Source organism: Syngnathus acus, chromosome 15 (assembly GCF_901709675.1).
Source record: "Syngnathus acus chromosome 15, fSynAcu1.2, whole genome shotgun sequence".
NCBI classification, from domain to species: domain Eukaryota; kingdom Metazoa; phylum Chordata; class Actinopteri; order Syngnathiformes; family Syngnathidae; genus Syngnathus; species Syngnathus acus.
In genome coordinates this window covers 12,030,705-12,045,724 of record NC_051100.1, presented here as the reverse complement: position 1 = coordinate 12,045,724, position 15,020 = coordinate 12,030,705, and the positions used below count along the sequence as shown (strand labels likewise).

Below are 15,020 nucleotides of genomic sequence, written 5' to 3'. Positions count from 1 at the left end.
GACCCCTCTGTAAGGGATAAGAACCAGCCCCCCTATCACGAAAATCCATGATAAATGCATGCATTAATAATAATAAAACATTAAAACTATATAAACTGTCATTCGGCGGCTCGGTGGTGCACTGGGTAGCACGTCCGCCTCACAGTTGGGAGGGTGCGGGTTCGATTCCACCTCCGGCCCTCCCTGTGTGGAGTTTGCATGTTCTCCCGGGGCCCGCGTGGGTTTTCTCCGGGCACTCCAGTTTCCTCCCACATCCCGAAAACATGCTTGGTAGGCCGATTGAAGACTCCAAATTGTCCCTAGGTGTGAGTGCGAGTGCAAATGGTCTCTGTGTGCCCTGCGATCGGCTGGCAACCGGTTCAGGGTGTCCCCCGCCTACTGCCCGATGACGGCTGGCTCCAGCACTCCCGCGACCCCCGTGGGGACTAAGCGGTTCAGAAAATGGATGGATGGATAAACTGTCATTCTTGGAAAAAAAAAAAACGTTGATAATCCCCCCTATATAAGAGTTTGCCAAGATGAACAGGGTTGGCATAAAACAAAACAAAACAAAAAAAACTATAAATAAATAAAAAACAAACAAAATGCTTGAAATATTGTGCCTCAACACCATACCTTTCCTCAGCCCAACTAATTCTTCACAAGGAAACACTTTTCATCTTTCCTGCCGAGATGAGGAGATGATATTACAGGTTATACTAATATAGTTAATGTGATATCGATATGAATTGGCAAGACTTCAACAATAAATCAGATCAGATATTGAATTATATATAGAATTATATAGATTCAATATAGAATTGGTAATACTTCAATAATAAATATTGTAGCGAAGGTATCCAGGGTTATGTGGATTTGGTTTATGGCAGGGGTGTCCAAACTTTTTGCAAGGAGGGCCAGATTTGATCAAGTGAAGGGGCCATTTCGGACATTTTTTAACTACAAAAATGTCATGCAAATACACACTGTTATAAAACAAATTTCATTGTCACAATTGTCTTTATTTTTCAAATGACAAAATAACCAAATATGAGTCACTCAGGCAGATGTGAACAACTCTAAAAACACAAATTCTGCCTTTCATTCATATCTGAAGAGTCAGATAACATTGAACAAACTGTATGAAATACCTTAAATTTACATGAGTTTAAAATTACTTTTGCCTCATGAACATTTTAAACGGGAGTTATAAGTAATGCAAAGTTGTCTGTTATTATTAAAACTAGTGAATTTTGCTCTTGTCATTTACATTATCTTTCAGAAAATAATAGTTTGTGTCAGGTCTACAGGTCCATAACATCAACAGTCTTAACATGGCCACTTCGTAGCTTGCTTTAGTAATATTTATTTTTGACTCACAGTCCCGTGTGAAGAATCGCTGTTGTGAGGCCAGTTCAGCTTGGAGCTGCTTCACTTTATCAGCGCGGTCACTCCCTGTTAGCTGGTCGTTTGTGTTCGCATGTTTAGTCTGATAGTGTCTCTTTAAGTTGAAATCCTTAAACAAGGCAACCGTCTCTTTACAAATTAGACAAACACAATTGCCTTGATTTTCAGTGATGTACAGTAATCCCTCGCTACATCACGGTTTGTTTATCGCGGTTTCACTACATCGTGGATTTTTTCCCCAAATTGAAAAAAAAAATTAAAAGTCAAAATAAAACTTCTAAATTGAGGAATTATGGCACAAAACTTGCCCACACGCCAGCAGAAGGCAAGGAGTGCCCACACAATTGCAGTGTGTACACTTGTACCTTTTTTTTATTTTTTTAAAAAAAAGGTTATTATAAGAGTTCTAAAAACATATTTACAGTGTTGTACCTTGTTATAGAAAATTGTTATAATAATAAGAGTTCTAAGAACATACTTACAGTATGTACACTTCTACCTTGTTATAAAAAATGTATAATAATAAAAGTTGTTCTAAAAACATATTTACAGTTTGTGTTAAGAATTCTCCATGTTATTTATGTTATTCAGCCATGCTTTAATTTGAGGTAGGGTGATTTATTTTGAAGGCCGTTTTCAGGCGATACCACTTCCTTTTTTACGTTCTTGTACATATGTCGGTTACAGTGGTACAGGAGTCATTGGCGATGTAAGTGTGTCTCCTAACAAGAGAAATGAATGATCACATGTGTCTAACCTTTAGGACAATGTAGTATTGTTCCAAATGTTCGTTTAATTTCCTTTAGAGGTCCGTTTGCGCGTGTTAGCACGATCGCGAATTAGCATCTTTCCGCTAACTCGTTAGCCTGCCCAGTACTTCTTCTTTGCTGCGGGCCAATAAAAACTGGACCGCGGGCCGCAGTTGGCCCGCGGGCCGTAGTTTGGACACCACTGGTTTATGGTAATAATGTGTTGCTACTATGATATTCTCTGTTTTATTGGCAAGAAAACACCGAATATCATACATACGGTATCTCACAAAAGTGAGTACACCCCTCTCATTTCTGCAATGTTTTAATTATATCTTGTCATGGGACAACACTGAAGAAATGACACTTTGAGACAATGTTAAGTAGTCACTGTCGCGCTTGGATAGCAAAGTAAATGCATTGTTACGTCAAAGTAACTCAAAATACAACAATGAATGTGTAAAATGCTGGCAACAAAAGTGAGTACACCCCAACCGAAAATGTCAAAATTGGATCCAAGTGTTAATATTTTGTGTGGCCACCATTATTTACCAGCACCACCGTAACCCTTTTAGGCATGGACCCCAAACACACCTCCAAGACGACCACTGCCTTCCTAAAGAAGCTGAGGGTGAAGGTGATGGACTGGCCAAGCATGTCTCCAGACCTAAACCCTATTGAACATCTGTGGGGCATTCTCAAACGGAAGGTGGAGGAGCGCAAGGTCTCCAACATCCACCAGCTCCGTGATGTCATCATGGAAGAGTGGAAGAGGATTCCAGCGGCGACCTGTGAAGCTCTGGTGAACTCCATGCCTAAAAGGGTTACGGCGGTGCTGGAAAATAATGGTGGCCACACAAAATATTGATATTTGGGTCCAATTTTGACATTTTCAGTTGGGGTGTACTCACTTTTGTTGCCAGCATTTTACACATTCATTGTTGTATTTTGAGTTACTTTGAAGTAACAATACATTTACTTTGCTATCCAAGCTCTACAGTGACTACTTAACATTGGATCAACGTGTCATTTCTTCAGTGTTGTCCCATGACAAGATATAATTAAAACATTGCAGAAATGAGAGCGGTGTACTCACTTTTGTGAGATACTGTATATACTGAATATCATCCTTGCCAATAAGTAACTACCATTGACGCCAGAGACAAGAAGTTGGTTTCAATACATTATTTTAAAGGTTTTTTGGGGTTAACACAACTTATGATTTACGTCAACTTTTAATTGAATTTGTATGTTCAACTGTAAACTGACGTGGTAAAGGTTTGTGACACTGAAACTGTAGTGCCTAAAAATGATCAACTGAGGGCGCGACAACAAAAATCATCACTTGACTCCTCTGCTTGTGACCAAACAAAGAAGAAAAAAGGTGGTCACATGACATGCGCAAGTAAACAGAAACGCTCGTATTAATCTAACAAATATTTAAATTGAAACAACATGAAGGGTTTGTTCTGCCAAATTACTGGCAGCGAGCTCAAATTCGTCGTCCAGGAAACGGTGAGATTGTCTTGTTTATGCCGGAAAAGCAATTGAACCAAATAAATTGTCTTCTGAAGAGTGCGAATGTTTTTCTATATTGTACGTCAGACCTTCAAGGCTCTCTTTTTATGACGTTTCCCCCTCAAGACCCTTCCTGAGATCTTCGGCAGTCATGACGTCAGAGTGAACGTAAAAGCGTGTGGTCTCAGCCCAGTGGACCTCAAGGTAATATAACCGCGTAATATGCCGTATAACCTTTAAATAGTATCAAGTGGACCTTTTTAAATAGAGATTTGTCGATATATCACCATGCTTGCAATTGTCACGGACCTGATACTCTCTTTTTGTTGCCTACTCCAGTTTTTGGAAGACATGGGGCTGCAGGGAGATACGATTCCCCTCGGCAGGGAGATGGCGGGCATTGTACAACGAGGTGAGAACTCAAAAAACATGACGCACTACACTCACGGGTGGCAGAACTATCCACTTCCATAAAAGTACAGAAACCTGTATACAAAATGACCTTGGTAAATGTACATTGGGTGTGAAACATAGTTTAGGGTGACCAGATTTGGGTTTCTGAAAAGGAGGACACCTTTTTTAAGAGGGGGGGGGGGGGTTATAGGTGTATGTTATGACACAAATGACATGGTGTCTGTATAGCAATTGCATTTAGTGGTCTGAATAACAAACACACACACACACACACACGCAAAATCAGCAAAGTGACTAGATTTGAGGAGAAGGGCGTGACTTAGTTGCGAACGGAGAGGCAGTTCTATTGACAATGTACTGTACATGTATTATGTTTGAGGCAGTCAAACAAAAATCCCGGACGATTTTGAAATTTCCCCCGGACATTTTTTTAGGTCTCAAAAGTAGGACATGTCCGGGACGTCTGGTCACCCTAACGTACTAACACATATACTGTCTGTTAGGTTTACTGACTTGACTTCTTTTCCTTTTGTGCGTGCAGTCGGTCCAAAAGTCACTTTCTTCCAACCCGACGACGAAGTTGTGGGTAGGTAACCCATAATGTGTCATGTGTTTGCTCCACAAACTTGAGTTCTCTCGTGTGACAGGTATTCTACCGCTGGACTCCGTCTGCTCGGGACTCAGCGAGGTCATTGACATAAATGAGCAGTATCTAGGTAACGAGCTAAACAGGTGATGAAATAATCTGATCAAAAACCTAAGTACATATGTTGTGCAGTCCCAAAGCCGGAGAAGCTGAGCTGCACCACCGTGGCCGCGGCATTAGAAGACGGCCTGTGTGCGTACCGTGCCCTCCACACGCACGCTCACATGGCAGCTGGTCAGATGCTCCTGGTGATGGACGGCGCCAGCGTACGTGGGTCCTGTCTGCCACTGCCGCGATAAGCCATACACTTTAATTCAGACCTCTTCCTATGTGCCCCATCCTCCCCACTTAGTCTTTTGGCCTGATGTGCATCCAGCTGGCGTGCTACCACGGTGTGAAGGTTCTGACCACATCACACTCGCAGGAGCAGCACACTTTCTTGGAGCAGCTAAGGCCCGCTGTAGGTCTGTACGACAGTGTTAGACTTTCAACACCATGTAGGAAGTTTGTTCCACTCGGAATGTTTTTTCGTGGCAGCACCGTGGATGGGTCCTTAGCTCATCATTAGTTATTATTTTCTTAATAGAAAAGGCAATTGTCATTGGCAGCATTTTAATTAACTTATTGACTGAAATGATATTCATTTTGTGAATGACCAAATGTGGTTTTGTCACTGCAGTGAGGGTGATTCCCATCTACAAAAACTCATCGGAGCTTCTTGCGGCAGTTATGGAGGAGACAGGCTGTCTGGGAGTGGACATAGTTGTCGACCAAGGCGGTATTTAAAAAAACAAAAGGGGGAAAAAACCCACACCTAAAGGATTTTGATATTTGTGTGTGAAGAGGGCTCTTCTTCTTGACTCAAGTTAGTCTGCAAGAAAAGGAGATCCCAGACGAGGAGGAGGGGAGAGAGGAGGCGACGTTCCTCCCACACAAGCATGACATCATCAGTATGTTGGCAGTGGGGGGCCACTGGGTGACGTCCCAACAAGACTTGCAAGTGAGTCAATTTATGCATCAAATTTTGTGCTGTGATTTAATGACCTTGCATTTAAAAAAAAAAAAAAAGAGTATTATCAAGTTTAGATGTGTTCCAAGTATGCGCAAGAGATGAAATTTTTTGCTCTCGGTTTCATGGCTCTTTACCTGTTGCGAGTCTGGTATTTTTCCACAGTCCCATCTCTTGCTTTGATTGCAGCTAGATCCTCCTGACACCCGGTTAATGTTCTTGAAGTCTGCCTCCGTGTCATTCCTCAACCCTCACGTGTGGTTGGCGTCGTCATTCCAGCAGGGACGACACCTCCGTATCCTTGGCTAAGCGCACGCAATTGAATCCGCCGTATACCGTGTGCTGTCTCTAACAACCCGCTGGCAGATATTCTCAAGGACATTATGGAGAAGATGTCCTCTGGAGTACTCAGGTACGCAAAACAGAATAATATTCGAATATCCCAGCAGCGTAGAACGACTGCCTCACAAACGACACTAACATGAATAGCTACGTTCTTTTACCGTAATTTTCGGACTAAAATTCGCTCCGGAATATAGGTCGCATTCGCCATAAAATGCACAATAACGTGAAAAAAAACATATATAAGTCGCTCCGGAGTATAAGTCGCATTTTGGGGGGAAATTTATTCGACGAAATCGAACACCAAGAACAAACATGAACGAGCAACAACAGGCTAAACGATAGGTATGCCAACGTGACATAAACACAAACGAAGAGCTGAGAACGGGCCTGACGTAACATTGTTATTAAAAAAAACTATTACATAAATAACATGTTTATAAAACCATCTGTGTCACTCCAATTCATTAAATCCATCGATCGTCCTTTGTCAACAATGGGTGCGCGCCCCTGACGGTGCTTGCACTTCAAAATATTCCACAGGCCCATATAACGATATATAAATTAGACATCAAATAACTATTATATAAGCAGTAATATTATCAAACCATCTGTGCACTCTAAATCATTAAATCCATCGATCAAATTCCTCGTTCTTTGTCAACAACGCCGCGCGTGTGCCCTGACGTCAGCCTCGTCGTTATTCCACAGATCTAGTATATAACTATATTGTAGCCATAACAAAGTACAAGGAAAGACGTGGGTTTGGTAAACGGCTCTTTATTTAACAAAACAAACTTCCAGGCGTGTGGCGGCGTGGACTTCCAGCCACGGAGGTGGAAGAGAGATCCATAGAATAGGACCGGGCGTGCGTAAAAGCCATGACCGAGCCCCATCCACCGTCCCCGGACAGCCACCCGGCCGAGCGCCGGCCCCCGACTTCTATCCACGGAGGTGAAAGAGAGCTCCGTAGAGTAGGACCGGGCGTGTGTAAAAGCCAAAATAGTTTTTCAAACCTTCTGTGTCACTCCAAATCCTTAAATCCTTCAAACTCTTCGTCCTCCCTGTCACTTAGAAACAAAGCCGCTAATGATGCCGGTAGTACGTGGGGCCCTTCGTCATCTCGTGATCAATCTTTGTCCTTTTTGTAAACAACCGCCACGCTGTGCTGCTGAGGTCACTCGAAATTCAAATTACAGTAATCCCTTGCTACATTGCGGTTCGTTTATCGCGGTTTCACTTTTTTTTTTTTTGAAAATGTTTGAAAAAATTCACATATAAGTCGCTCCTCATTATAAGTCGCCCAACCCCCCCCCCACCCAAACTATGAGAAAAAACGTGACTTATAGTCCGAAAATTACGGTAATTTTGTCATATGTTGATCTTCGGCATCTTCAAATAATCGCGAGTGCCGCAGCGTGAAGATGTCTTGGAACGATCACGTCTCATGGACATGGCTGAGACGATGACCTGACGGGAGCTAATTGCTGTGTCCATGCGTGGTCCCTCTAGACCTCAGCCCGAGGAGGCAGTTCCTCTACGGGAAGCGGCGGCCGCCATGGAGGACGTGCAACTTCAGAACAAGAAAAAGGCTGTGGTTGAAATGTAACGACGGCTTGAGTTAGGTGGCGGGACTGTCGACCAAGTGACGGGGCCAATGGAAGCGGGAGCAACAGCCTTCTCTTTCTAATCACGTAGCAACGTGCTTGTCGCCACAGTTGTGTTGAGCTTGTCAATCAGTCAATAGTTGGCCACATCAAGTACAGTCTTGCCGCTGAACATGCCCGACACTTGGCTCTATTTCAGTGAGATTTTTTTTTTTTCTTGCTGGTCTCTCTCTGCGGGGCACACAGTGTCCACCATGCTGTACAAAAACATGTTCAATAAAGCCCAAGCGTCTTGCGTGAAGGTATGTTTTGGAGTGGAACCCACCACCGTTAGCCTGGAGGACACCCAACCGTGTCTGCTTGGCTCACATCTCAATCACACAAGGCATCTTTCCAGGATTTGTTTCTCCTCCAGCCGCAGAGACTGGACCAGCTGCAGCTGCTCCAGGAGCAAGGGCGCCCCCTGTTGGAGAAGACTGGAGATCTGGATAGAAAAAGACGATTACTGTGGTGGCTAGCGATAAAATACAATTCATAACTTAGACAGTCTTGAAAAATGTGTACTCTGTACTTCAGTAGTTTTAAGGTGTCTTATCAGTACCCCATATTTGATCAATTATTTTGCAATTTCTACATCTTAATTTGCCAAGATAGACTTGTTACTTGTTTCAATGACATCGCTCACAAATGTTCCATCTAAAATGTGACATTGGTGCATGTTCACTCCAAAGTTAAAAAGTTTCACAAACGTGCTTGGACGTCCTCACAAACCTTCTCCAGAGCAGTAAGCGTGTCTCGTAGGAGTGTCCGACACAACTCCTCGGCAGCCCGGACGCTCCGGCGCTCGACCTCCTCATCTACTGCTTGGCCGCGCATCACCGCCTTCCACTGGTGACTGAGGGAACAACACAGATTCAAACCTTTGAACCATTGGGGCGGGATTGCAGACGAGGGTCTTACTTTTGATTTTGAGGCAGCGACATCAGCCTGAGGACAGTCATCAGGCTCCAGCTGGGACCTTCGCGGCTCACACTTAAATCACTACGATGGATGAGGAGGACACACGAACTATGTGAAGACGTGTGTGAAGACGAACAATTAGCGCCTACGCTAATTATCGTCGTCATTTGGAGGAGAAAGAGGACGTGCTGTAGAGATTTGAGTGAAAAGAAGGCGAACTTGAGGAAGTTGTTGTCTGTGAGGAACTTCATCTTCTGCTCCAGACTTGTTGGGTCTCCTTCCATTACTTCGCACAGCATTTCTGCACAGCAAAAACAAACTAAGGCTCTTGTTCGTACTACAACTCATTCATTCTGCTACCACTATTCCTCCAACTTACATGACGATTACTATCACTATGACGATGATACCAGTATTAATTGTGTACAATTACTATCTTGGCTGACTGTCACTCTAGTTTCTGCAACTATACTGACACCGACTATACTGTCATTACGTTGGCTAGTATTAGTACTGCTACAAAACAACTATGATTACAATTACTGCTACTATTACTATAGTACAACTTGTAAATACCACGACTGCCACGATACTAATGCAAGTGCTACGCCAACACTACTACTATTACAATTATTACCTGTGTCCACATAGACTACGCTGTGCGGGTTGTCGGGGGCAACGAAGCCATACTCCAGCAGCAGGCGCTGGTTGTCATGGGAACCATAGTTGATGAAGGCCTGCTGGAATCGGTGTGTGCCACATACGCTCCTGATCTCGTACGTTTTTCTCTCGCGGTTGAAACCCGCTTTGACCTGGCAAAGAAATGACAATGAAGACGTTGAAACGCGCTGTTGACAAGGTGACATCTACCTGCACATCAGGCCGGTGGTTCAGCAAATCCAAAAAGGGAGCCAGCGCGTAGTCATCCTGGCCACATAAAAACTGGTGTGACGGCTGACGCATGTAGACCGACCGAGTGTTGACGCTGCACCATGCCCACCTGGACATTTGCGTGTTGTTTGTGAACGGTCGGCGATGAACAGAAACAAAGGCAATTGTGTTCAAGTACTCCTTGCTAGTACAGGTTTGTCGGACCTCAGAGCTTCAAACGTCAGAACGTTCTCCACAGGCTGACTGAGGATCGGCTGCAAAGACCTGAATTGAAGTATTACGCATCAGAGTTCTGAGAAACACAATCAATTTCATTCCAACATATACACGCACCTAAAAAAATCCAAATTGGACAAGTGCATTTCCCGTACGACGTCCTTCTGCTCCAAAGCTTGTCGGCGCAGTCCGACAGGCAGGAGCGCCACGGCGTCGTTGGCGAAATAGACGGGACACGTGTAGGAGGCGGGAAGGACGTGTATGTACGGCGACCACTCGGCGTCCGCTCCTCTGTGCCGCTCACACATCAGGAAAACGCACAGAGCCAACAGAGGCGAGGGCCGTGGCTTCCAGCTGACCGAACAAAAGTATCGGGACACCAAAAGTGATCTTAACCGAGAGCTGCACTATTACTTTTACTACTGTACCACAACAATAATGCTACTACATTTACTGCAGTTCCTTGGAGATCCATGAAGCACATACTGACAATTATCCAAAAGCGTTTGACCAGATAAAGAGAAATGCTTTTTTTATGATGTGTTGGTTGAAGTGGCCCCAAATAAAATCTAAGAATCTGCATCAATGTCAAATTTGTGTCGTACATTTATATTAGTGCTCTATTTACCTCTTGATGTAGTGCCCAAGGTAGCTGTCCAGCACGATGGAGGTTGTCAGCAGACAAGACTCGGGCAGAGAAATCAACAGTTGGTTGGGCTTTAGAAAGCAGAGATGTTTTAATCAATTCCTGGTTCCTGGGCCCATATTTGGGGAAGCTGACTGGGTGGTAACCACCTCTTACCTTTATGCTCCTCACAGCCTGCAGACCTCGGCCTGTGTCTGACGAGACAAGCAACAAGCAAACATTGAGCTTTCTGTTACACCCGTGTGCTTGATATTGAATATAAACTTGTGGAAACCAGAGAAGAGCGCGGGTTGCAGCAGCATTGACATGAATCCTCGCCGGTGAAGAAATCTGAGCAGCTCCACATACTCGGGCCGGTGGCTCAAGGAAACTGGTCAACAAGAGGATATATTAGGAGAAGTGAAAAGATGTGACTACTGTGTATCGCAACAACACACTTTTACAGAATGTCATTTTATACCTGACTGGACCACGCCACCACCTTTTTTCTTCCTCTTTCTTGCCACTCGTCCACAACCACTCATGACTTTGGTTGGACTTTGACCATTACATCATTATTTTATAGTAGGCATTAATTTAGTTTTGATGGGGGGAAAAAAATCAACAGAATTACAGTGCTTTTTTTTTTTTTAACACACTATCTGACTAGCGACACAATACATGACATGCGACGGCAGAGCAGGTACATTTTACAAGCCCACACCGAAAATTTTGTTTAGAAAAAACAACAACAGAACAACATTCTAGACTATTTGTAACGGTGTCTAACTATGTTCTTATAATCCGGTACAATTGTGAACAAAAACATTCTTTCCATACTCGGTAACGGTAAGAAAAATAATTGTATCATTGACCAAATTGCTCGGATTTTGAAATTAGATGCAACAAACGCGCCGTTAAAATGAACGAAGTTTACGGAAATGATCAGTGTAGCTAAACTGAAGCCAAACTATGAGTAGAGTAAATACTTAACCCCAATAAAAGCGTGTGTTAATCAAAAATACTACTAGTACTACTCGTAGCACATTCCACATCACCATGCAGTGTTGTTTTTTCAGGCATGCGCACTGAGTGTCGTGAATGGCGGCCGGAAGGAGTCAAAAAGGAAAATTGACATCGTTCCCATACATTCCTCATATTTCCACTTATAACTTGCTGCTGGGAATCCTCATCCCACCCTGGCCATTTGCCATGGGAACAAGAAGAAAAAGAAGACTTGATTGTTTTGTGTTTAGTTCTTTAAGCTTCCTCAGTTGTCCAAATTTTTTCTCAATTGCCAGGGCCTATCAAATAGATTTTGTCACGTATGGACGTATACAGGCACGTGCACTCATAGGAGGCAGGTGAGGCAGTGCCTCACCTTGCCACCAGGGGCAGTAAAGGGCTCAACATGGTTTCCTCAGCTGTCACCATAAGTTGTTAAAAAATGAATAATATAATAAAACATAATATAATATCTGTCCTGTGGTCTACGCTTTTAATGCAATTTTGGTGTGTTTCCTATACATTTGGATCATTTTCATAGTCAAAATAGCTGTATTTCTTGTTCAAATAACAACGGGAGACGAGAATCATGGAGGCTGAGGCAGTGACAGGTAGTGCCTCTCAGGGCGAGCGTGTGAGTGTGCACCACTCACACACTGTACTGAGCGCGTGCAAACGGCGCGTGCTTGCAGTCAGCGGGAAAATACGGGCCTTGAGGTAGCCAGTACTTTTGCCTCAAAGATGGGGCGATAGTGAGACTGCGGCTAATAGTTCACAACACGAGTAAATGCGAGAGTAAATTAAGAAGAAAAAAAAGAAAAGAAAAACAACCAACAACATTCGATGCTAACGCGTTGCTATTTGGCTTTATTTTCCCTGAAAATGGAGGATATAATCTCGAAGATAACATCACATGTGGGATGGGTTAAATGCAGAGGACAAATTTCACCACACCCAGATGTGTGTGTGACAATCATTGGGACTTTAATCTTTAAAAAAAAATTAAAATAAGAACATTTTCAAAACTTGACTTTCAGTCAAAGCAAGGAATCATAAGTAAGGGAAGACCAACGCCAGATTTGCAAGGATTAATTCAAACTACGGGCCTCCCGGGACGGACTACAACACGTTCGTTTCAAAAGGATTGGTACTCTAAAAAAGACTTCATTTACAAGTAAAGGTAAGAATACTGCAGTGGTGTGTTTAAATGTACAGTGGTGTGTTTAAAACGTTATTAAATTTAATCAAGAATGGGATAACAACCATGTATGCTTGTAAATCTGACTTGTGAGTCAGTGCCTTAGCGTCATACAGTACGTTTGTAAATCTGAGTCAGTGCCTCACCAACCCCAAACCTCACCGCACGTCACTGGAAATAAGTAATGCCAATCTAAGAATATAAGATTTCATATTGACATCTTAAACAATAAATATCTCAGTAAGGGACCAAGCATTGCGATCTCCGAAATAATAACAAAAATCAATCAATCAATCAATCAATCAATCAATCAATCAATTGAAAACAAATCAAATCCAAAAGTCTAACGTTAATGCAGGTGCTTGAGTACAAATATCTTAAATTTTAACATGTTTCTTTTAAGCCTAAATTTAAGAATGAAATATTGTACAAGGGAGTATTAGCAATTAATAATTAACATTTCACAGCAATGGCAATTAAGTTGTGGGTAATCTTTCAGAAAAAAAACATTGTCTAGCCTCCTGAATATTATTGCATTATTGGGATTATTGCAAATTAAGGAGCATGGCAAAAGTTATGTCATTAGATTCCTTTCATAAGATTTCAATCACTGCTGAGGGGCATCGAAACTCTCACTTAGGACGTCCAGTCTATTTCTTTAAAACTGGGAGAAAACAAACGAAGGCGGGTTGTCAAATTCAGGTTTGACAAGTTTGTGCAAAAGAACGCACTTGGAGAAACATGAAATCCAATTTCAAGTGCGGCAACGGCCCAACTGCAGGCAGAATCATTGACAATATGAAGATTGCCCAATGTAGAAACACAGCAAGCTCATGTGTGTCATTTTCACTCTAACTCTGCAAATTTAATGTCCATCAATACTGTTTGTGTTTTTGTCAGTGCCAGAAGGGACCAATTTTATGATTTTTCTTTTTCCAAGAGGCCACAGGAATGAGTGTTTCCAAGTGATTACTTGTATAAATAGGTGCCTGTTGAGTATTTGTTTTGTCAACCAGCCTCTGATGTCAAGAGTCTCAAATACGAGTTTGTTCAGATTTATCAAACAGTCCCAGACAGGGAAGTCTCAAATACGAGTTGGTTCAGATTTATCAAACAGTCCCAGACAGGCGTGCGTGAGTGTTCCAAAAAAATTCATTCAACCAAATCCATTGAGAGTTCATTTAAAAATGTGCCTTTTGTTTTTAAATTTAGCAAACATTTGTGGCAGAATGAACTGAACAGTTGAGTTGCCACAGTTTGAATCAATCGTAAAATGTAGAAAAAAAAAGACCAAACCCTGAGTCGTAATCAATAGCTTTTATTCTGAAATTTTTACAACAGTGAAAACCAATTCTTTTCTGACAGCAGTGATTGATTAAAACACTGCAATCAGTAATCAAAAATGTAAAAAGTGGATATAAATCGACATGATATACAGTGAATTGTAGATGCGGTAACGTAGCGTAGAGGGAACGACAGTGAAAACCAACATTTTTCTGACAGCAGCGATCGAGTCGAAAATTGCAATCAGTAATCAAAAATGCGATAACTGGATATAAATTGACAGTGAATTATAGATGCGGTAAGAGACCATAGAAAATGATGGAAAACACTGGAAAATACTTCCAGAGACATTTCTACAGTCGCAGACATCATTGGCAGTAACATAGTCTCTAGTGATTCAAAATTCATTATTTGTAATCATACATTCTATAGAAGCTTTTCTTTAAAACTAAAAGCTGTCAAGTCCGGGCTCGCTTTTTAAAGGCGATGAGGACAAGACAACACGACACGAATAAAAACAAAACCATGAAAGATAGCAATAACCGACTTTGGACTTTCATTCCAGCCTCGAGACGATTCTCGTCTCTCCCGTTCTTACGATTGGGCTCTTTGAAAGCACTGGAATTTCTGGACAACGTGTTTTGCTCTTTGAGTCAGTAACTTTACGAAAAGGCAGTCAAAGTTAAGTCAAGCGCGCAAAAAAAAGAGAAAAGGACAAACCAAGTAGAGTCGAGTGTAAGTGAACATAGCACGCTCGTTCACATTGCATCTGGACACGACATCTAGTTGGCTGACAACAGCTAAGCTAAATGCTAAAACCACTCATGATAAGATAAGTTCTCTCTCCAGGCCTTCGGATATGTTGTCGGCCTTAGCTAGTGATATTTTTTGTCTTTTTTTGGTTTTGTTACAATGGTGATACTATTTCTTTGGAGCAGAGTAGGAAGGGCATTCAATCTTTGTCTTCGATGATGACTTTCTTGCATTGTCAATTTTCTCCATGGGCTCTTGGGCCGTTGGGAACTGACAGCCAGGCGGACTCTACGGCGCCACCAGTGGCTCCGGTGAGGCAATTGGAAAATGCGCTGTGGGCATTTTGCACATGAAGCTGTTGACTTGGGCGCAGGACATTGGCTTCCATCTTCCAGTCTGAAAGAAAACAATCCATTT

At 42.5% G+C, this 15,020-nt stretch overlaps 2 protein-coding genes and 1 long non-coding RNA gene across 7 annotated transcripts; 2 read left to right on the top strand and 1 right to left on the bottom strand.

Moving 5' to 3' along the window:
* Positions 1-3,392: 3,392 nt before the first annotated feature.
* Positions 3,393-15,004, top strand: LOC119134522. Its single transcript, XR_005100360.1, has 3 exons — positions 3,393-3,404; positions 8,215-8,217; positions 14,920-15,004. It is a non-coding gene; the product is annotated as an uncharacterized LOC119134522 (long non-coding RNA).
* On the top strand, positions 3,510-8,213 carry cryzl1 (crystallin, zeta (quinone reductase)-like 1). 2 transcript variants are annotated; one of them, XR_005100354.1, is made up of 13 exons: positions 3,510-3,650; positions 3,780-3,857; positions 3,993-4,065; positions 4,609-4,653; positions 4,715-4,783; positions 4,846-4,979; positions 5,066-5,177; positions 5,393-5,491; positions 5,580-5,713; positions 5,912-6,017; positions 6,089-6,134; positions 7,577-7,973; positions 8,087-8,213. XR_005100354.1 is itself a non-coding variant. In XM_037271238.1 (12 exons), exons 1-12 carry the CDS (start codon positions 3,591-3,593, stop codon positions 7,671-7,673), a joined length of 1,053 nt encoding a protein of 350 aa, XP_037127133.1. In that variant the 5' UTR covers positions 3,517-3,590; the 3' UTR covers positions 7,674-7,976. The 2 variants fall into 2 exon arrangements, 1 of the variants encoding a protein (XP_037127133.1); XM_037271238.1 differs by lacking the exon at positions 8,087-8,213 and having other exon boundaries at positions 3,517-3,650; positions 7,577-7,976.
* On the bottom strand, positions 7,428-11,460 carry setd4 (SET domain containing 4). 4 transcript variants are annotated; one of them, XM_037271236.1, is made up of 13 exons: positions 11,129-11,460; positions 10,845-10,948; positions 10,659-10,754; positions 10,541-10,578; positions 10,367-10,455; positions 9,856-10,092; positions 9,727-9,786; positions 9,502-9,631; positions 9,269-9,443; positions 8,851-8,932; positions 8,632-8,739; positions 8,443-8,566; positions 7,428-8,155 (listed from the first exon to the last, which is right to left on the bottom strand). In XM_037271236.1, exons 2-13 carry the CDS (start codon positions 10,906-10,908, stop codon positions 8,048-8,050), a joined length of 1,311 nt encoding a protein of 436 aa, XP_037127131.1. In that variant the 5' UTR covers positions 10,909-10,948; positions 11,129-11,460; the 3' UTR covers positions 7,428-8,047. The 4 variants fall into 4 exon arrangements, 3 of the variants coding, with proteins under 3 accessions (XP_037127131.1, XP_037127132.1, XP_037127129.1); XM_037271237.1 differs by having other exon boundaries at positions 8,632-8,712; XR_005100353.1 differs by having other exon boundaries at positions 8,443-8,591; positions 8,632-8,932.
* Positions 15,005-15,020: the final 16 nt, after the last annotated feature.